This window comes from Narcine bancroftii, chromosome 2, assembly GCF_036971445.1.
Source record: "Narcine bancroftii isolate sNarBan1 chromosome 2, sNarBan1.hap1, whole genome shotgun sequence".
Classification (NCBI taxonomy): Eukaryota; Metazoa; Chordata; class Chondrichthyes; order Torpediniformes; family Narcinidae; genus Narcine; species Narcine bancroftii.
This window is the reverse complement of record NC_091470.1, coordinates 181,847,209-181,869,313: the sequence shown is the minus strand read 5'-3', so window position 1 is coordinate 181,869,313 and position 22,105 is coordinate 181,847,209. Positions and strand designations below refer to the sequence as shown.

The 22,105-nt window shown below is 45.3% G+C and overlaps 2 protein-coding genes across 2 annotated transcripts; one reads left to right on the top strand and one right to left on the bottom strand.

Annotated features, from left to right (window-relative positions):
• Positions 1-8,657: 8,657 nt before the first annotated feature.
• On the bottom strand, positions 8,658-22,007 carry LOC138752535 (histone H1-like). Its single transcript, XM_069915338.1, has 2 exons — positions 18,981-22,007; positions 8,658-8,772 (listed from the first exon to the last, which is right to left on the bottom strand). The coding sequence occupies exon 1, from the start codon at positions 21,987-21,989 to the stop codon at positions 21,252-21,254; it is 738 nt and encodes a 245-aa protein (XP_069771439.1). The 5' UTR covers positions 21,990-22,007; the 3' UTR covers positions 8,658-8,772; positions 18,981-21,251.
• LOC138752534 (histone H2B type 1-A-like) lies at positions 13,979-14,605 on the top strand. The gene has a single exon (XM_069915337.1). It carries the CDS (start codon positions 14,034-14,036, stop codon positions 14,442-14,444), a length of 411 nt encoding a protein of 136 aa, XP_069771438.1. The 5' UTR covers positions 13,979-14,033; the 3' UTR covers positions 14,445-14,605.
• Positions 22,008-22,105: the final 98 nt, after the last annotated feature.

Here is a 22,105-nt window from a genome sequence, read left to right as displayed (position 1 = left end):
CTCATGTGTGAGAAGTTTTATTTCTGACAATGCACACAAGCTGATTTCCTCTGATCAGCCACTTGCCAAAGTGGGGTTTTCCTCATCTTCAAGGTCACCACGAGTTCCTCTTGTTTCCCTTATTTCAGGAGAAACACTCTAGCCGGCCATTCCCTCCTGTAAGGACTACAAGGGTTTTCAACAGGCTGGATTCACAACTCACAACCCATCTTCCAAAATGGGATTTTCCACAAGCCTGCCAGCTTGCTATGTTGCAGTCTCCATAGCTACTGCAGAACTAACTTCTCTCTCTGCTTGTAAAAACTAACCCTCCTCCCAAGGGTCCAAACCCAATCCTTGAAAGATCTTTATCAGCCCTTGAGCCCTGCATCTGCTTTTGAAATTCTTTCCAAAGCAGTTCCATTGACTTTGCAAAAATCACTGGTGCCTGAATGTCTGGCTTCAGCAAAGTTCTTGCATTTTAAATAATATGAGTTTTGTTACTCTGTTTGTGGTGACCTACACTAAACCCCCACAATCTCTCTCTTTTAAAGACATATTTATATATAATATAAAATATCATATAACCCGTAACAATATCTGCAAGGCTAAAACTCGATGTTCTTTTTGAACCTTTTAATGGGCTCCGGACAAAGCTGTCAGGAACTTTTGCACATCAGCTGAAGAACAAGAAATTTTCAGCTCCCGTGACAGGGTAAAAGTATTGAGATGGAATATATTTTGTAAATTCCATCCCGTAATTTATCCATTCATACCCCTACACATTTTTTATGGAGCGGCTGCAGTGTAAAACCACCACAGCCACTCCATAAGAAACAGACCTAATGAATATGATGCTCACCCTCCGACAAACTCTGCAACACCGGAAAGCAGTGTAAAAGTGCCCCTGAGCAAGTGACCACATCGGGACACACCAGGGGTAAGTATGCTAATTTTTTTTCAGAATCATTGTGAACTTTCTGGGTAAAAAGGCCAATTGTGTCCAAATGGCAATGATGCCTCAAATCCCATGGTTTTTGAAAAACCAGATTGGACCAGATTAGAGCGAGATAAAATAGGGGAGAAGGTACATGAACATATACTATATAAGTGGGATGAAAAACTGATGCAACATGGGAATTCACCAGTACTGCACCATCTGCTCAACATTTGGAAGAAGATTCACGTAGAAAGGAAAAAAATAAATGATCAACTACCAAAATTAATATTGACACAAAATCAACTAATCCCCTTCACAGTAGATAACCTTTCCTTTAGAGAATGGGAGAGAAAAACGATCAAAAGAATAGAAAATTGTTTCTTGGGAAATAAATTATTATCTTTTGAACAAATGAAGTGTAAATATGGTATAACTCACGGTACAATGTTTGCATACCACCAACTGAAAAACTACTTGAAGGAAAAATTGGGAAGCAGGCTGAGGTTACCAAAAGGAAGCAGTTTTGAATATGTGATTACAGACACAATGATAACTAAAAAAATTATAACAAACATGTACATCAAACTGTAAGAGAAAGAGAACGAGGAAATAAGCTATAAACCCAAACAAAAGTGGGAACAAGATCTAAACATAAAGATAAAGAATGAAACATGGGAAAAGCTATGCTCCAGAACTATGAGAAATACAATAAACACGAGGTTGTGCATGATACAATATAATTGGTTACACAGGCTATACACCATGCCCCAAAAGTTAAATAAATGGGACCCAACATTATCAAATAGATGTTTTCACTGTCAGAAGGAAATGGGAACAACAGTACATGCAATTTGGGCATGTGAGAAAGTGGAAAAGTTTTGGGAAGATCTAAATCAGGTATTAAATAAAATCACAAAAAGCAACATACCAAAAAATCCAGAGATCGTTCTTCTAAGTAATATAAGAAGTAAAGAACTTGGCCTCAATTTGGATGGAGCACAAAAAAGATTTATTATGATAGCCTTAGATGGAGCAAAAAAATATTTTATGTCAACCTGGAAATCAGAAGATAGCCTGAGAATACACCAATGGCATAGAAATGAATAAATGTATAATTTAAGAAATAACATCACAGTATTCAAACAAATTTGGGAACCGTACATGGAACACTACCGCGGACCTCCACCACCTAAAATGACAGAATGAGAAGAAGACGAAATAAACTGACCCAGTGTGTAAAAGTAGATGACACAATTTTCTTGTTAATTTTTATTGTGTGATGACATTGTTTAATGGGTTTAATGTATCATATATGTTGAGTGGGTGGGGGGGGGTTGGAAGGAGGGAGGGAAGGGAGGGGGAGAAAAACTGTATATTCAAGAGGGAAATGTTTATGTGTATTTTGGTCAATATGGTTCATAGTGTGAAAAATAAAAAATTTAAAATAGAAAAAATCCCATGGTTTTGTCTGCACATGCAAGCGCTGTTGTTTTTGTTGCTGCTGGTGTTTTTATAGTCACTGCTTTTCTCAAATTTTCTGGAGGTTTAGCTACAATATTTGTGGCCATTAATATTTGTGAACCTAGATCAACAACCTTTTTGAGAATGAAGTAGTAATGAAAGAGAAAGACAGATCTCATGTAACAATAAGGTTTAACTTTAAAATCAACATAATTCAATGTTGTTGAAAAGCTTGGATTGCTGGGGATTAATATGAATTGAGGGCATTGGAGATGTATATAAAAATTATATCCAATGTAGAAAAGCTGGGCCAAAATTAAATTTTACATATTCCCATTCTACTCTGTCGAATGCTTTTTCAGTGTCTAAGGATAAAATACATTCATTATTATGGGTAGAAGGTGTATCTATGATATTTTGTAATCTATAAATATTATAATTAGAATGTTAATTTTTAATGAAACCTGTTTGATCTACATTTATTATACCTGATAAAACATTCTTCAATCAATATGCAAAAACTTTAGATAAAATCTTAACATCCACATTTAGTAAGGAGATAGGTCTATAGGCTGCACCATCCTCTGAGTCTTTGCCTTTTAAAAAAATCAACAAAATAGCTACTTCATTAAAAGAACAAAGTAATGTTCCTTCATGGGAAAAGTCATTTAATACCAAGTTTAGAAGTGGGACTAGTTGTTTAGAAAAAGTTCTATAAAATTCAACTAGATAACATCCACCACCTAATTTTAATGAAAATATTGCTTTATGCAATTCTTCTCATGAAATTGGAGCTTCTAGACATTCTTTATTTTCCTGAGAAATTATTGGTATATTTAAATGGTCTAAAATTCATTCATTAAATTGCGTTCCTTATTAAGTTCAGAGGAATATAAATGAGTGTAGAAATCTTTTAAAATATTATTTATTTTGAATTGATCAGTAACCGTAGTACCTTCAGGGAGATGTATCTTATTAATTTGCTTATTAGCCGACATGACTTTTAATTGGTTAGCCAACAGTTTACTGGACTTCTCTCCATGTAGTTCTTAAACATTTTTATTTTGAATTCCTTTGTTTTCTTACCAAATTTTCACTTTAACCACATGAAATGATGTAAATGTAAATATTGTAATTTAAAGGTGTAATTTTAATTTTGCTGGTTGTTTATCTCACTACTATTGCCATTACATTCAGTGACCCAATGACGACAATGCTTCGAATCCCGCAGTTTCATCGGCACAAGCAAGCGCTGTTGTTTTTGTTGCTGCCGTGCATATGATATTGTAATTTAAAAGTGTAATTTTAATTTTGATGGCTGTTTATCTCACATCTACATTCAGTGATATACAGGAATTATGATTTACGAGTAACATTAGGACAAAAAACATTATTAAGGATTCTGTATGGTCTGGTACGGGAGGAGGTCTATGGTGGCAGGAGTGGGGGGGAGCAAGGGGTGTCACCATGAGTTACTGCACTGGGTGACACCAATCCTAGTGATGCCATTGGCTCAACCCGCCCACAGGGGTGCTGAGGGAGCGCCACTGGGCCTCCAAAAATGGGTGTAGAGTGAGTAGAACACATCCTTGAAGTGCGCCTGCGTTGATCATCATTGAGGAGAAGGCACTCTTTCTGATTCTGCCCTCCCTCTTCTAATGCAGAAGGAGGGCAGATGTCCAGAGTTTGGAGCTTGGCCATCACTGAGGGAACAATGAAAGCGATTCTCAACCTTTTTGTTCGGCTTTGGCTTCCTTAGGACTCTGCTCAAGGTTCATAGGCCCACAGTTTCTGACATCAATTGTATTTGACGCTGTTGAAATTGAAAATTTTTCAGCTTAGTTCTTCACATATACGTTTCAGGAGTGGCCAAGAGGTAGGTATATTTTATTTCATTCAACATGGACTTGTCCTAAGGTTAAAAGTATTTGGTTGCAAATTAAATTATTTTTAGAGCAAATATTAAAAATAAATTTACCTTTTGATCCAATGTTGTTTTTACTAGGAGATATTAAATCAATAGCTTTAAGATTGAAATTAAATATGTATCAAATTTAATTTTTGCACTGATCATTGGCGGTTTCCAAAAAGTGTTTAGCTATTACATGGAATTCGGATTTGAATTTAGGGATGAAAAAATGGCACAATGAATCAAAAGCCTGTATTCCTTTAGAAGAGATTACTTATAAATTGAGAGATAATTTTTTTTTTCATTAAAGTTTGGAACCCTTACTTGAAAACTATTGATGTTAAAATGTGAAGTCTCGGTCCGCTCCAGTGAATATCTCCACTCCTACAGCCAATAAGCTTTTAAGTTATAAATTTTTAACATTAAATAATGATTTCATTTTTCTTTCTTTGTAGTTGAGACAGGGAGGAGGTAGGGTAATAGTTGGGAGATTTGAGGTTTTTTATATATAAAAATGATTAATCATACTATGTATGTACCTAATTCTAATAACTATTGTTATGTTTGCAATGCTCAATTTAAAAAAAAATATTAAAAAAGAGGTTTTTAGGCCCCCTTCTCTGTGAAGCAATCAAGTTTAGACCATAAGCTATATGATTAGGATGAGGCTCTTCAGCCCATCAAGTCTTCTCCCTCCATACTTCTCTCCTACTGACAACATAACACAGGCATCACTAGGGTTGGTGTCACCCAGTGTGGTAACTCATGTTGTCACCCCCACACCACTTCCCCACCCCCACCCCAGGGGCATATCTACGGAAAATAGCACCTGTGGCAGGGGTGGCCAAGCTCTCGCGAGAGTGGGCCTTGGTGGCCACCGTGTTGTTTTTGGTGCCGGCCTCTCGTTATGTTGACTGTGAACGGGCAGGCAGGCTGAGTGGAGAAGAAAGACGTGTGTCTCCTTTGTAGGTCAGTGGGTGGGGGAGGGTTTGAGGCGGCGCTCGATGGAGGGGGAAGGGTGGGGGGGGGGGGTTTAAGGTGTTGCAGCAGCACTGACCGGAGTACATTAGAAGGTTCAAAACGTAAATGGCCATTGAGTTTTAGCCTTGATACATGTCAGCTGGGCTGACGAACAATGTTTTTGCTGTTATAACTAAGGGATTTTTTAAAATAAAAAATAATAAATTTCTGCTGAAACACTGTACCAATTTTATAGACAAACATTTTGGTGTCACCCCCTCTGATGGTGTCATGCAGTGCATTCTGGATGCCCCATGCCTCCAGCATGATGTCAGTACTTTAAAAAAAAGTATTTTGTAATTTGTCTGACCCCCCCCCACTTAAATGTGCTTTGCCCCCCCCCCCCCCCCCCCCCCCCCCCGTTGAGAATGGCTGATTTAAGAAATATCCAGCGCTGTGACTGAGAACCATGCTACATAAGGTTATGGGCTGATCCACGTTAAGCTGCCCAGATTATCTGGGAATTTGCTCTGCTCACACTGACTGCCATTTTCCAGAGCTCAGCTTCATGGGTTTGCAATTTACGGAAGTGTGTGGTGCAGCTGCAGGCCGCTTGGCCCACCGAGCGTGAGCTGGCCATGAAAAGGACCCTATAGATTCATCAGCCATTCCCATGACTTGCCTTTTTAAGGGCAGGTGAATGGCACTGGCTTAAATGCAAGGCTCCACTGGAATTTGGGAGCAACGCAAATCAGGACTTGTTCAGTGAACCCAGCCTGAGATAGATGGGTCGTGACAGACGAATGCATCAGCGAGCAAAGAGTCACCAAAATGCAGACACAACACCATGCAGCAAGACGTTTATATGTACTGAAATAGAAACAGTGGATGCTGCAATTACTTTCAGATTAGAATCAGAATAAGAATTTGTCATGAACATGTCACAAAATCCATTGTTTTGCAGCACAGTCACAGTTTAAAATATTGTTATAAATCACATTTCAAAAGTAAATAATTAATGCAAGAAAATAGGAGGAAGTGGGGCCACGTCTGGGGTCCATTGTCCATTCGGGAATCTGATGGCAGAGGGAAGAAGCCATCCTTGTGCCGCCAGGTGCTTGTCTTCAGTCTCCTGCACCTCCTTCCCCGATAGCAGCAGAGTGAAGAGGGCCTGGCCTGGGTGGTGGTGGGGGTCCTCGAGGATAGGGGTTGCTTTCTCATGACGTCTGGTGCCCGTGATGTTACTGCCTGAGTTAACAATCCTCTGGAGTTTTTCTTCCTGCGCCCCCCACCCCCCACCCCCGTCCTGTTCATTGGCATCTCCATACCAGAAAGTGCTGCAACCAGCCAGGGTGCTCTGTCCACGGTCGGAGAGTAGCAGCAATCATCAAGGATCTCCACCACCCGGCGCATACACCGTTCTCGCTGCTGTCATCAGGGAAGAGATATCAGTGCCACAAGACTCGCACCCCCAGGTTCAGGAACAGTTGCTCCCCCTCCACCATCAGACTCTTCAACGATGAATTCAATCAGGGGCTTATTTGAGGACCTATGTGAACTTTATTGTTTTTTTTTTCTCTGTATTACACAGATTGTTTACATTCGTTATCTGATTATGAGTGTACGCTGTGTACAGTTTATTTTTTGCACTGCCAATTCTGACTCGCCCGCAGGAAAAAGAATGTCAGGGTTGTATGTGACATCTTATATGTACTCTGACAATAAATCTGAAATCTCTATGTTACATATTTGCTGAATTATTACATGACAATAAAATGAACCTTGAGATTCACAAGGTATACAAAAGGAGTGATAGAATAGGGAATAGGCAACTTTTCTGCAAACAGAGGTGTTTGTGGTGAGCAGATAACCCGTGTCCTCCATAACGTTTGTGACAAAGACATGTTTTTCCCTCTTTATTTTCCCCTGTGCTCCACTGTTCTAAATTTGTAATCAAAGGTGATCAACAGCTTAGTAGCCAGTTGAGCTCTCTTATACCTGCACCAACGAAGCAATTAAACATACCCAAGTACTCACAAACACCTGTGAAGTCAAATGTCCCAGATATTAGAGTGCCCTGAAATTAGGGTGCTGTAATTTCTAGTTGGTCGAACCAAAATGTACACAAATAGCCTTAATATAACCAGATAGCCATTTACAGCACAGAAACAGGCCAGATCGGCCCTACTAGTCCATGCTGAACATCTTCTCCCACCCGGTCCCACTGACCCGCATTCGGCCCATAGCCCTCTACACCTCTCCCGTCCATACACCTATCCAACCTTTCCTTGAATATTAACATAAATCTACCAGCTCTCATTCCACACCTCCTCCCACCACCCTCTGTGTGAAGAAACTCCCCCTTCATGTTTCCCCTAGACTTTTCCCCCTTTGATCTCAATCCATGCCCTCTTGTTTGAATCTCCCCCACTCTCTGTGGATAAAGCCTATCTGTCCCGCTTATAATTTTAAATACCTCTGTTAAATCACCCCTCAACCTCCTACACTCCAGGGAATAAAGTCCCAGCCTGCTCAACCGTTCCCTGTAACTCAAACCCCGAAGCCCCAGCAACATTCTCGTAAACTTCCTCTGCACTCTCTCTATTCTGTTTATATCCTTCCTGTAATTTGGTTACCAAAACTGCACACAGTATTCCAAATTTGGCCTCACCAATGCCTTATACAACTTCAACATAACATCCCAACTCCTGTATTCAATACTCTGATTTATGAAAGCCAACCTACTAAAGCTTTGAATAAAATATGGAATGAGGCCTTTAATTACATGTGAATTGTTTGATTACAGATTTAAAACTGTAGAGCACAGGGGCAATTAAAGGGGGAAAAAAGTGTCTTTGTCCCAATCATTAGGGACAAGTTTAAGGATTGAGATATTTAGAGGAGCTAACCATTTCAGTTCTGAGTCCCACTCCCACACTCACATGTACCTGTCCCACCAAGACCACCCGCAAATTCGAGGAACGACACCTGATTTTCCCGTCTGGGCACTCTCTACCCAGATGGCATTAACACCGACTCTTCCGGTTTCTGCTCTCTTCTCCTCCCCCTCACTTCCCCTGTCCAGTTCTCCTCCCTCCTTTCACCCAGCCATCCCTCTTCCCCTTGATCGCTGCCTCCTTTCTCCACCTATCACCTCCTACCTTCGCGACCACGCCTACCCCCACCTTTCCCTCCCCTGGTACAGAAGGTTGTGGGCTGTGCACAGGAGATGGGATGAGTGTGGGAGGGATGACGAAGAAGCTCTCCTTGTGCCCTATCCACCTCTTACCTCCTGCCTGTGAGGCCGTGAACCCCCCCCCCCACCTCTCCCCCAGCAACTGCCTACTTTTGCCCATACTCTGAAGAAGGGCCAAGGCCTGAAACATCGGTTCTGTATCTTACCTTTGCTCTATAAAGGACACTGTTTGACCTGCTGAGTTTCTCCACCATTGTGTCTTTCCTTCAACCACGGTGTCTGTAGACTTTGCTGTTTCACTCCAGTGTGTGATATCGGTATGTCTGACTGTGACAGAATATAGATATGTTTTTAGGATAAAAATTGGGAAAGGTTTTTTAAGTGTAGGTCACATATCAACACTTTAAAACAGATCTTATTTAAAATACTGGAGCTCATGCTAGACATGTCAGGACCAACAGTCTTTGCAAAAGCTTTGGAGAGTGCCCAAGAGACTTCACTAATGGATTGTTGTTTACAAAAAGGCAACAGATGAAAGAACTCGTCGGAGCCACATTCTATCTGGAATGGAACTTGCTGTTCTAGGAGCGTTGTGTGGTTTTGCAAGTAGATAGCTTAAAACAGGTTTTCTGTGTGTGTGTGTGTGTGTGTGTGTGTGTGTGTGTGTGTGTGTGTGTGTGTGTGTGTGTGTGTGTGTGTGTGTGTGAGAGAGAGAGAGAGAGAGAGAGAGAGATAGAAATCAATTCTATAGTTTTACAGTCAGCAGCACCAGCTGGGACTGGAACAGGACAAGCTGGAAACCTTGTGGAAACCCCATTTGGAAGATGGGTTGTGAGTTCTTATTTCAGCCTGGTCAAAGCCCTTGTGGTTCATGCAAGAGGAGAGGAATGGCTGTCTAATGTTTCACTTAAAATAAGGGAAACAGAAAAGGAACCTTGTGGTGACCTGAAAGAAAGAGGTTATCATCTGGAGAACCCTGAAGGGGACAAGATTCATCAGCAAGACACTGGAGTGGCTGATGGAAGTAAATTAGTTGTGGGTGTCCTGGAATAACAAATCTCTCTCTGAAAACCGACAAGAACCTTCCTGAGTGGTAACTATTTACCTTTCAAGCACCAAAGCCTGGTGAACTTTATAAATGTTAAATTCTGTGCACGATATAAGAATTGCCTGCAACCAGTGAACTTGGATGAATGAGAAGTGAGATTGAACTGTGAATCAAAGAACTTTTCTGAACTTACACACACATTACATACACGTGCGCTTCGAATTAGAAGGGGGTTAAGTTAGGTTAGTTAAGTGATAAGTTAAAGTGTGATTCTGTTTAAAGATAATTAAAAGCAACTTTTGTTTAAGTAACCTTTTGTCTTAGTGAATATCTATTGCAGCTGGGTAACACTGACCCACAGGCACCTATCAAGGGGGAAGGACAATATGTGAGCCAATGGCTTATTCAGAGGCAGGAGAGTGTACGGTGTCAGTCACACATTCTCCCCTGGGTTATGTGAACTAAAACTAGTTGTATGATGTCTGGGCTGATTGACGTGTTCAATATTTGCTCTCAGCAAGGCTGATAATCAATGGTTTACCATTAGTCCTAGAGAAAAGTGATGGTGCAGTTAAACTGTTAGCAAGGCCCAGGGCCTGACCTTCAAAATGATGAGCAGAAGCCCTTTCAGTCTCCAGTTATATTTCTCTTGATTTAGATGTACAGCCCAGAACCCCATCCTTCTGTAAGGGCCGCTCATTCTTCCGTGACTCTCTCGTTCACTCCTCCCTCATCTTCCCCCCCCCCCACCCCGGGACCTCAGGAGATGCTCCACACCCCTCCCCTTCACTGCCATTCGGGGCCAAAAACACCCCTTCCGAGTGAAGCAATCCACTGAATCCGGTGCTCCCGTTGTGTTCCCTATGTCGGAGAGCCCGGGCGCCGACAGGGAGAGTGTTTAGTTCAGCACCTCGGCTCCGTCCACCCCAATAGCGTGGATCACCCAGTGGCCACCCATTTCCCCATCCCATTCTCTTGCCGACATGTTTGTCCGTGGCTTCATGCACTGGCCAGACTGAGACCGTCCGCAAATTGGAGGAACAACACCTCATCTTCAGTCTGGGCTCCCTCCAACCAATGGCGTTAACATCGACTTCTCTGGTTTCCATTAGACCCCATCTTGTGTCTCCTATCCTCTTGCTTTGTCTGACTCTCTCTCTCTCCCTCTCTCTCTATCTCTCTATCTCTCTATCTCTCTCTCTCTCTCTCTTTGTCTTTCTCTCATATGTTTTTTACATCTTTTTTCTATTGGCAATTGTCACACTAACCTTCAGGAGGGGCTGTTCACACGGGAACGACCAAAACTCCAAATGTCCATCATCACACCACGTGTTTAGACGGAACACCGGAGGCGTGGTAATTAAGGTGGCAGGACTTGTAACGCCGGTGCGGCAATGTCGACCTCGACGCCTGGCAGACGTGGGATGTACAGCAGTGACGTCGAGTGCGGTGTGAATCACGCGCCATTTGTTGTTCACGGAATACACGCAGTCAACTTTAGACTGCAGGCGATCCGGGAAATTTACTAGGGGTCGAGGAGGTAAAATATTGGAACAGGAATGACTCTTTATTCTCGTTCGGATATTTTTACACAGACTGCATTCTGGGAAAATGGCAAGAATTTCCTGGAATGCAGCAGACTGCGTAAAAAAAACATCTCTCTCTCACTCTCTCTCATCCCCTTCCCCTCCATCTCCTTTTACAGAGCCAAAATCAATTCTCACCTCTCCTCTTATCATATCCAATTAACACCTTTTGCCTGTTGGGCTGCACTCCTTCCTCTCCCAGCCTTTGACTATGGATGCCTTGAGGAAGGAGTCGGGCCTAAAATGTGGGTAATACGTATCTTGACCTCCTAAGGACGCTGTGAGACCAGCTGAGTTCCTCCAGCGTCTCCATCACGTCTGCAGACTTTTGTGTTCCACCTCAACCTACAACCCCGACGTTTGGGAGGGCGGGAGGAAACCAGAGCGCCCAGAGGAAGCCCGCGCAGACGCCGGGAGAAGGTGCAAACTCCTTACAGGCAGGGGAGGAATTGAACCTCAGGTCGCCGGCGCTGTAACAGCATCGCGCTAACTGTACCACCCTGTGACCTGACATGAAGTATCACCAGGAGAAACCTTCGCTATATTGGGGAGGCTTTAGAAGGCACTGGTGAGGCTGCACTTGGAGGGCGGGGGTCAGTTTTGGGTTCCTTATTTCCAAAAGGATGCCCTGGCATTGGAGAGGGTTCAGAGAAGATTTGCGAGAACGATTCCTGGAATGAAGGGATTAGCATATGAGGAAAATTTAACGGCTCTTGGACTCTACTTGTTGGCATCACTGTCTGGTAAGGAGGCGCCAAATCTCAGGACAAGAATAAACTCCAGAGGATTGTTAACTCGGCCTGCGATGTCACAGGCGCCAGACTCCACTCCATCGAGGACATCGACACAAGGTGGTGTCTTAAAAAAACCAGCCTCTATCCTCAAAGAACCCCCACCACCCAGGCCAGACCCACTTCACTGCTACCATCGGGAAGGAGGTGCAGGAGCCTGAAGACGAGCACCCAGCGGCGCAAGGGCAGCTTCTTCCCCTCCGTCACCAGATTCCTGAATGATCGATGAACCAAAGACACAGCCTCAACTCTGACTTTTTTTTGCACTTATTTATTCATTTTGTAAGGGGGTTTCTACAAATATTCTCACTGCGACACTGCCGCCAAACAACACATTTCATGACATGTCCATGTCAATAAATTCTGATGCTGATTCCGATCTGAAACACGGCCTGAACTGTCTCCTGTTTGCCTGCCTTGACAGTTTAAACTGAAGGAGCTTCAAAAAGATGTTAAGCCATGCGGAGTTTGTGCGGTGCAATGTTGCTGACATTGAATTATTAGGAAGCACTGCATTGCCATCTGCTGGCCAGCAGGCAAACACACAGGGTCAAAAAAATCTCAGCAGGTCACGTAGCATTCATAGGAGGTTAAGATATATGTGTTTTTAACCAAAGTAGACTTTATTCACGAGAAATTATTGACAAAAAGAAAACTATTCGAAGTATCTTCCCATCTTTACTTTTGTATTCATACACTTTAATTGTTTTTTTAAAAATTCAACATACAATGCGGAAACAGGCCGTTTCGGCCCACAAGTCCGTGCCGCCCAATTTACACCCCATTGATTCCTGGAACATTTCAGATGGTGGGAAGAAACTGGAGCACCCCCCTCCAGGGAAAACCCATGCAAACATGGGGAGAACGGGCAAACTCCCTACAGACAGCTCCGGATTCTAACCCCGGTCCCGATCGCTGACGCTATAAAGGCATGGCACTAACCTTGATGCCCCTTCTTTAGGGCACAGACAAGAAGCAGGCAGGTGCCCAAACAAAAAAGGCTGTGGTGGTGGGGGGGGGAAAGAAGTGGGTGGGGGAGGAGGAAGGAAGAAGGGGTTGGGGGGAAGAGGGAAGGGATTGAAGGGGAAGAGGGAAGAAGGGGGTGGAGGAAGAGGGAAGAAGGGATTGGAGGAGAAAAGAGAAAGGGGTGGGGAGGAGGAAGGAAGAAGGGGTTGGGGGGAAGAGGGAAGGGATTGAAGGGGAAGAGGGAAGAAGGGGGTGGGGGAAGAGGGAAGAAGGGATTGGAGGAGAAAAGAGAAAGGGGTGGGGGAGGAGGAAGGAAAGAGGGAAGAAGAGATTGGAGGGGAAGAAGGGGTTGGGGAAGAGGGAAGAAGGGGTCGAAGGGGAAGAGGGAAGAAGGGGGTGGGGAAGGAGGGAAGCAGATGAGGAAGAAGGAAGAAATGGGAGGGAAGAGGAAAGGAGGGGTGGGAGGAAGAGGAAAAATGGGCGGGAAGGAAGGAGGAATGGGCAAGGGGAGCAAAACAGGCCAACAGGCAAAAATCCATAATTGAACATAGAACATTATAGCAAAGAAACAGGCCCTTTGGCCCTTCTAGACTGAGCCTTGTCCCACTGGTTCATACCATCTATCCCTCCCCCATCCATGATCTCCCTTCTTTCTTTGATGCTCCAGAGAATAAAAGTCCTAACCTGTTTAACCTTTCCCTGCAACATCCTAGTAAATCTTCGCTGCCCTCTTTCTACCTTATTGATAAGTGGACGAGGGTGTCATTTTGCTCAAACTTGATAAAGGGCTGAAGCTAAAACCGTTGATCTTTACCTTTGCCACATAAAAGGACACTTGAGTTTCTCCAGCATTGCCTTTTAATTCAATCTCTTTTTACTTCAACATTTTGGGGGTTTCTGCAACTCAAATGAATTCATTTGTTCATGTTGTCTCAAGAGGCGTGGTTTTAAAATGTAACTTAAATACTTAATGACAGGATTTGCTTTCTTGGCTGCGTTAAAGTTCTCCCCGTTCTTCTCACAGTTGCGAGAAGAAACATCGTGTCTGCTGTGATTTGTTCGGAGGAGCAGGGGTTAACCAATCGAAAGTGGCGATATAGCATCCTTCATTTGCATACGGCTGGCTATAAAAGGGAGGCGAGGCGGCACCGTCTGTGTTCAGTCTTGGGGAAGTGAGAGAATCTCGAAGGTTTCGTGATGCCGACCGCTGTTGCCGTCTCTACCAGCGCCACCGCTGTGAGCTCCAAGGCGACTGCCTCAAAGAAAGGTTCGAAGAAGACGGCCGTGAAGATGAGCAGGAAAGGCGGCAAGAAGCCCCGCAAGAGCCGGAAGGAGAGTTACAGTATCTACATCTACAAGGTGCTGAAGCAGGTGCACCCGGATACTGGCATCTCCTCCCGGGCCATGAGCGTCATCAACTCGTTCGTCAACGACATCTTCGACCGCATTGCCTCCGAGTCCTCCCGCCTGGTGCATTACACTCGGCGCCACACCATCTCTTCCCGGGAGATCCAGAGCTCCGTCCGCCTCCTGCTGCCCGGCGAACTGGCCAAGCACGCCGTCTCGGAAGGCACGAAGGCGGTCACCAAGTACACCAGCTCCAAGTAGAGTCCCATCAAAACCTCGGATTAAACGGCTCTTTTAAGAGCCCCTCACAACCTCAGATTGAAACTGTAACTAGTTCCCAATACATCTGTATGAATTAAATGCAAAATACATGACCATGCTTCGATTTAACTAATTTTAATAAAGAACGTGCAAACAAATAAGTTGTAATTCAGTATTAAAAGTATTGACAGTCAATATCATAAATTGTAAAGCATATTCTAAACAGTACATACATTTTTAGAAAAAAATGGAGGGGGAAAAAAAACTCAAACCTTTTGCCTCATTCTTGTCAGAATTTATTGTGGTGAACAAGTTATGAAATTTGGGGTTTTGTGGCAATGTCACAGTGCAAACATATAACCATCTTATGACTTTGCTATAAAAAAAATTTAAATAAGCAAGGATGTTATTTACATTTAAGGAAAGACTGGATAATTACAGGGAGGGGAGAGGATTGGGAGGGGTATGGACCAGGTGCTGGTCAGTGGGACTAGGAGGGTGGGGATTTGTTCCAGCATGGACGAATAGGGCCAAACTGACCTGTTCTGTGCTGTATATGGTAATCGTGTCTGAAAAGTCAGGCTGTGTCTTTGGCTTATTGATCACGTGGGGGGACGGGAAGAAGCTGTCCTTGTGCCGCTGAGGGCTCGCCTTTAGGCTCCTGGACCTTTTCCCCCGAGGGTGGCAGAGTGAAAAGGGCTTGGCCGGGGAGGCGGGGGTCCTTGTGGATTGAGGGCTGCTTTCTTAAGGCGCCGCCTCGTGTCGACGTCCTCGATGGAGTGGAGTCTAGTGCCTGTGACGTCGCAGGCCGAGTTAACAACCCTCTGGGGTTGATTCTTGTCCTGAGATTTACCCAGATGGCGATGCAACCAGCCAGAAGGCTGTCCGAGATCCACCTGTAACAGTCGACAAGGGTCTTCAATGACGTACCGAATCTCCTCAGACACCTCACAATGTGTCGCCGCTGGCGAGCCGCCTGCGCTATCGCATTAACATGGGGGCTCCATGACAGATCCTTGGAGATGTTGACACCCATAAAGTTCTTGACCCTCTCTGCTACTGAGCCCTTGAATGAGCACTGGGTCGTGTTCCCTACCCAAAGTCCACAATCAAGATGGATGAACTTAACTATTTTAAAATCCAACTACACTGTATTTCCAATATTGATTTTCAAATATTTTGCAATATATTTGATGATTCAAACTGAAGATAAAATAATCCCTTTCCTTGTTATCACCTGTATTTGAAATGTGCATTTTGATATTGAAGTAAAATTGAGTCAAATGTGATAATCGACTGAAAATAATTTTCCATTTAAATATTTAATAGGAAAGTGCACATCTTAGAAGTTGTAGTTGTGCTTGAAGAGTTTCAGTTATGAAGCTTTGTTTCTATCCCAATGTTCAGCACCGATATTTAAATTCCTTGATCCAAGAAGCATCTAATTTACTTGGTTGTTCAACTTTCCAATGAAAATAGTAAAACTTATCCTTGCCCAATAATTTAATAAGAGGTGAGTTGGAATTTTGTTTGTCACCAATATCACAAATTTTTTTAAAAACTAAATGCATATAATTGGTTTGGTTGGTCACAATGCAATATCTCAACCAAGGAAAGGAAGATAAGATTACCAGAAGTTGGTCTGGTTGGCACCAATTTTAATTTTTATGTATTTAGCCTGGTTACAGCACAGTATCTCAATGGAGAAAACTGTCAAAATTAAAATGAGAACATTAATTGGGAGTTTAACCTTAACGTGGGCTGGGGAAACAGAGAATTAATTAAGCAGGTTACCCATATTACATCCATAACTAATAGAATGTAAACTTCAGCCAGAGGGCAGTGAATCTGTGGAGTTTGTTGCCATAAGAGGTTGTGGAGACCAGGAGTATTTAAGGGAGAGATTGATAGGTTCTTGATTAGCCAGGTTATGGGGAGAAAGCCAGGCAGAGGGTCTGAGTGGGAAAATGGATCAGCTCAAGATTGAATGGTGGGGCAGACTCAGATAGCCTACTTCAACTTCTGTCTTTCAAGGGCAGGGAGCTGTAAAGCTGAGCCCAATCTAATCCCTTTATTTCACACATGTCAAACTCTGGCCTGCGGGCCAAATTTTGCCCGCAATATAATTATATTTGGCCCGCAAGATCATATTAAATATATATTAGAGTTGGCCCACTGGCCACTGCGCCAGTATAGCGCATGCACACTGAAGGTGAAAATGAAGACGCCGGAGGTGTGGAGGGATCTCAGAGTCCCGAATCCCGGGGATCAGAGCGCCGCACTCAGCCCGCCCGGCTCCCGGACACACAGACGCGGCTGGAGTTGGGGACCATCCTCGCTGGGTCTGCGCTTCAGCGGCGACGCCAGACCGAACGTCTCGTTGCCGATGCCTTCCCCCTGGCTCCGCGCACGGCGGACCCTGCCTCCCGCTCCTTTTGTTGGAGACGAGCCCGGCGCCGTGAGATCGCAGTTTAATCCCTCTCCAACCATGGGAGGGGGTGGGAGCAACGCGCTCTTCTCAGCCAATTCCTCCACCGCCCCGGACGCCGGCGTTTCAACGGGGTGTTCGGGTGCCTTCGTCAGGCGACTGACCTGTTGGTCCAAGACAAGGGGAGAGCGTACAAACTCCACACAGACAGCACCTGAACTCGGGTGAACGTGGAGCTGCGACCCCACATTCCACATCAGGACTGTGTGTAAGATTGGGAGCAGTGAGACGGAAGCTTATTTTGTTCCTGTGATTTAAGCCTTTCTTGGGGTGGGGGGGGTCCTTCTCTGACCACTTGCCTAACAATTAACTTAATCAGATGTGGAGTTACCACAATACAACAGTTCTCAACCTTTTTCTTTCCACTCGCATCCCTGTGCCATTGGTGCTCTGAGATTAGTAAGGGATTGCTTAAGGTGGTCTGTGGGTGGGAAGAAAACGTTTGAAGACCACTGCTTTCATCATCCCTCATTGACTCGTCATGTGCACGGTTTCAGAACGCTAAAGGAAATGGGCCAATGATAATTTTTCTCAAGCAAAATATTTCAGTAACAATTGGGTCTAGAGCAGTGATTCTCACCCTTTCCTTCCCACTCACATCCCACCTTAAGCAATCCCTTACTAATTACAGAGTTCCGATGGCATAGGGCACACATGTCAAACTCTGGCCCATATAATTATATTTGGTCCCCAAGATCATTTCAAAAATGTATTAGAGGTGGCCTGCTGGCCGCTGCGCCAGTATAGCGCATGCACAGTAATACAACAAATCCCAGAATGCATTGGTGTCAGCCTGCTAATCGCCCCCACCTCCTCTGTTTACGTTGCAGGGTCTCACCGTGGACTCTGGTTTTGGGGCCTGGCCGGTGTCAGGGGAAGCCAAGGCCGCTTCCCAGCGCCCGGAACCGGAGGCCTCGGGCCTGACCTCGCCAGGACCGTGGCCCACTCCCCCTCCCTGCCGTAGGCTGATCCGCAACTCATGGTGATGGGGCCGCTGATCCGCCGAGATGCCGCCCTGCAGCAAGAGCCGATGCCCCCGCACTGTCGTTGTCCAACCCGATAGCCCACAAACCCCGCCCTCCCGCACACAGGCCTGAGTAAGGATTATGAACTTTAATCTCAGGATAAAACGATCTTCCAATAGTTTCATGTCACAGTGATAAATATATTCCTGATTAAAAATGGTCCTGCGCCTGGATACAAGCTCATTACGCATAAAACTTGAAAAGTGTGTAAATCAAAGGATATCTGTACCAATGGAAGAAGGGCATGGCAAATAACCCTGCTAGAGTTCATGCCCACAATCAGTCACCCATTTGATTGTTTCAGGAATCATGTTATTCTCCCACATTCTCAATAGCCCTCAGATTTTACTATTCGACAGCACACTAGCAACATTTGACAAATCCTCTATAGAGAAATCTTATTTATTGAATATTTTATTTCTCATTTGTTAATGCTTCTGGAAAGAGTTTATCCAAAACTATTATTAAACATTTATTTTAATAAGAAAAAGTTTAACATTACATATGTTGAAAGAAGAGAAAACATGCAGATGTTGTTGAAAATTTTCAATAAATATTTAGTTTGGCCCTCGACTTAGTCCAAGTTTTTAATTTTGGCCCTCCGTGAATTTGAGTTCGACACCCCTGCTTTATTTGAACAGTCACACCTGCTTTCAGTGGCACCTCTTAAACCCCAGATATCAGAATGTATTTGTCACGAGCATGTCACGAAATTCGTGGTTTTGCAACAGCGTCACAGTTCAAACATTTATATAAAACACCCTACAAAAAAAATTAAAATACTACAAAAAAAATACAAAGGCAGTGTCTGTGGTTCATTGTTCATTCAGGAATCTGACAGTGGAGGGGAAGAAGTCGTCCTTGGGCCACTGAGTGCTCGACTTTAGGCTCCTGGACCTTTTCATGAACCATATGGTTAAAGACCGGAATTAAACAGAGCGGAGTGACTAAACCTAATTTCATTGAATACATTCAGGAGTTTTATACCAATTGACAATGAATCAAAGGGTTATTAAATCTCACCTTGGCAGTGTGGATAAAAACTTGGCTTGCCTGTAGAAAGCAGAGTAGTAGTAGACAGAAAGTATTCTAACTGGAGGTCAGTGATTAATGTAGTCTGCAGAGATCTGTTCTGGACCCCATGCTGTTACCTTTATAAGTGACCTAGACAAAGAGGCAGAAGGTTGGGTCAATAGGTTTGCAGATGATGCAAAGGCTGGTGGAGTTGTGGATGGAGCTGAAGGTTGTTGTAAGTTACAAAAGGATATAGACAGGATGCAGAGTTGGGCAGAAAAGTGGCAGATGGAGTTCAATCTGGATAAGTGTAAGATGGTGCATTTTGGAAGGACAAACCAGAAGGCTGAGAACAGGGTTAATGGTTGGTTACTTAAGAGTGTGGATGAACAGAGGGACCTTGGGGTCCAAATCCATGCATCCCTCAAGGTCTCCGTACAGGTTTATAAGATAGTTAAGAAGGCCTATGGGATATTGAACTTCTTTAACAGGGGGATTGAGTTCAAGAGATCTTGTTGTAACTTTATAAATCTGGTGAGATCACACTTAAGAGTATTGAGTTCAGTTCTGGTCACCTCATTACATGGAGATGTGGAAGCTGTGGAGAGGGTGCAGAGGAGATTTACAAGATCCAGTGTCTTAACAAAGCAGCCCCTGCCCTCAAAGATCCCCACCAGCCAGGCCACATCCTCTTCACTCTGCTACCATCAGGAAAAAGGTTCAGGGCAAGCACTCAGCTGCACAAGGACGGCTTCTTCCCCTCCACCAACAGGTTCCTGAATGATCAATAAACCAAAGACACTGCCTTACTAGACCTTTCGGGCACTATTTGGTGGTTTATATGAATGTTTCAACAATGATGCTTCCGCAAAACAACAGATTTCACGACTTGCTCTTGACAATATAACCATTAACAGCACAGCAACAGCCCAGTTCGGCCCTACTAGTCCATGCTGAACATCTTCTCCCACCAAGTCCCACTGACCCGCATTTAGCCCATTGCCCTTCGCACCTCTCCTGTCCACATACCTATCCAACCTTTCCTTGAATATTAACATCGATCTCGCTTCTACCACCACTGGCTCTCTCCATGCCCCGCCCCTCCACCCGCTGCATGAAGAAATTCCCCCTCACATTTCCCCTAAACCTCTTCCCTTTTACTCTCACTCCGTGCCCTCTTGCTTGACTCTCCTCCACTCAATGGTAAATGCCCGTCCACCTTGACTCTACCCTTCCCCCTGAAGACCCTACCAAATCACCCCTCAACCTTCACGCTCCAGGGAATAAAATCCTAGCCTGCTCAACCTTTTCCTGTAACTCAAACCCTGAAACCCCAGGAACATTCTCATAACCTCCTCTGCACTCTCTCTAATCTGTTTATAACCATGTAATGATTACAGTATGGAAACAGGCCATCTCGGCCCTTCTAGTCTGCATCGACTTAAGTGAAACTCCACTAGTTCCACCTACCTGCTTCCTTGCCCATAACCCTCCAACCCGCTCCCATCCATGCACTCAACCAATCTCCTCTTCAATGACAGCATTGACCCTGCCGCGACTACCTCTTCCCGGAATGTCATTCCACTCGGCCACCCCTCTCTGAGTGAAGAAGCTTCCTCTTACCTTACTTCTAAAGTTTTGCCCCCTGAACTTATGACCCCTCGTTCCAATCTCCCCTACCCTCAGGGGGAAGAGCCTATTCACATCTACTCTATCTACCCCCTCATAATTTTATAGACCTCCATCAAATCCCCCCTCAACCTTCTATGCTCCAATGAATAAAGACCCAGTCTACTCAATCTTTCTCGTATTCTAGATACTGCAAATCCAGGCAGCATTTTAGTAAATCTCTGCACCCTCTCTCCCTTATTGATATCCTTCCTATAATTCAGAGACCAGTTTTTCAAACTTGGCCTCACCAATGCCTTGAACAATCCTCCACCTTTTATCCCCCCCATGCCGAAAACAAGACTTCTAATGCACTGCTGTAATGTCCTGCCATTCAGCCCAATTAGATAGATGGGCTGAATGGCCCTATTTCTGCTCCTAAATTACAGATTTAGAGATTGGAATCAAGTCAATTTTCTTGACATTTCGGGATTTTCTTTACACTAGATGTTCTGATGAAGTGGCAGTTGAATCAGTAGTTGATTTGAGTGAAGAATCGTTGTGTGGACAAGACCGATGAGTCAAGGAGAGGTTTGCGCTTATTTTTGCTCGGGTTTGTGGCTCTGAAAAGAGCCGTTGTAGATTTCCCCCATGGGAGGAAGGCACCGTCCACTAGCGCCTAGTTGCCGTCTTCCGCGGGCGCCCCACCGGCCGCCGAGATCTCCCGCGGGGGGCCGCCTTCCTGCCGCCTCTGGGCACCTTCCTGCCACCTCTGGCCGCCTTCTGCCGGCGTTGGCCCTTTGTCGGGCGCTGTCTGGGCTTCGGGCGGGCCCGGGGGCGTGGGCGGGCTGGCGCCCTGCGCGGCTTGGCGCGGCGCCTGGGGCTCGGGCTTCTCCTCCGCCGGGCCGGCGACCTCTTGGAAGGGGCGGGAGTGCGCCTGCGGCGGGGCGCCACCGCGTGGCCCCGCGGCTTGGGCTCCGCCGTGCGGTTGAGCCGGAAGGAGCCGGAGGCGCCGACGCCGCTGGTCTTCACCAGCGAGCCCTTCTCCACCAGCTGGCGGACGGCGCGGTTGACACGGCCGTTGTTCCGCGACACGTCGTAGCCCTTGATCCCCAGCGCCTTCTTGAGGGAGGCCAGCGAGATGCCGCGCCGCTTCCTGGTGGCCGCCGCCACCGACAGGACGCGCTCGGTGACGGTGGGGCCGCCCGCTGCCGCCTTCTTCTTGGCCCGCCGCGGCGGTTCTGGCTGCTCTTTCTCCTCCTGTCCCCCTTCCACCTGCGGCTTCGGCTGTGGCTGCTGCTGCTTCTTCTTCTTCTTCGGCCCCGCTCCTCTCTCCGGCGCCCCCCGGGAGTCGGGCGGGGTCCCACCGCCGCTTTCCCCGGTGTCCTCCGCCTTCTGATTCTCCGTCATGCCCCTCCTCTCTCACCCAGTCCCCGCCTGTTGTGGCGTCGACGCGCGGGCACCGCCGCCTATATATATATGGGGAGGCGGACGCGAAAGACGACACCCTCCCCTCCCGCTCGCTG

What these genes read in the sequence shown, in the direction of transcription:
- LOC138752534 (XM_069915337.1), top strand. Translation starts at nt 14,034, where the DNA reads ATGCCGACCGCTGTTGCCGTCTCTACCAGCGCCACCGCTGTGAGCTCC.
- LOC138752535 (XM_069915338.1), bottom strand. Translation starts at nt 21,989, where the DNA reads ATGACGGAGAATCAGAAGGCGGAGGACACCGGGGAAAGCGGCGGTGGG.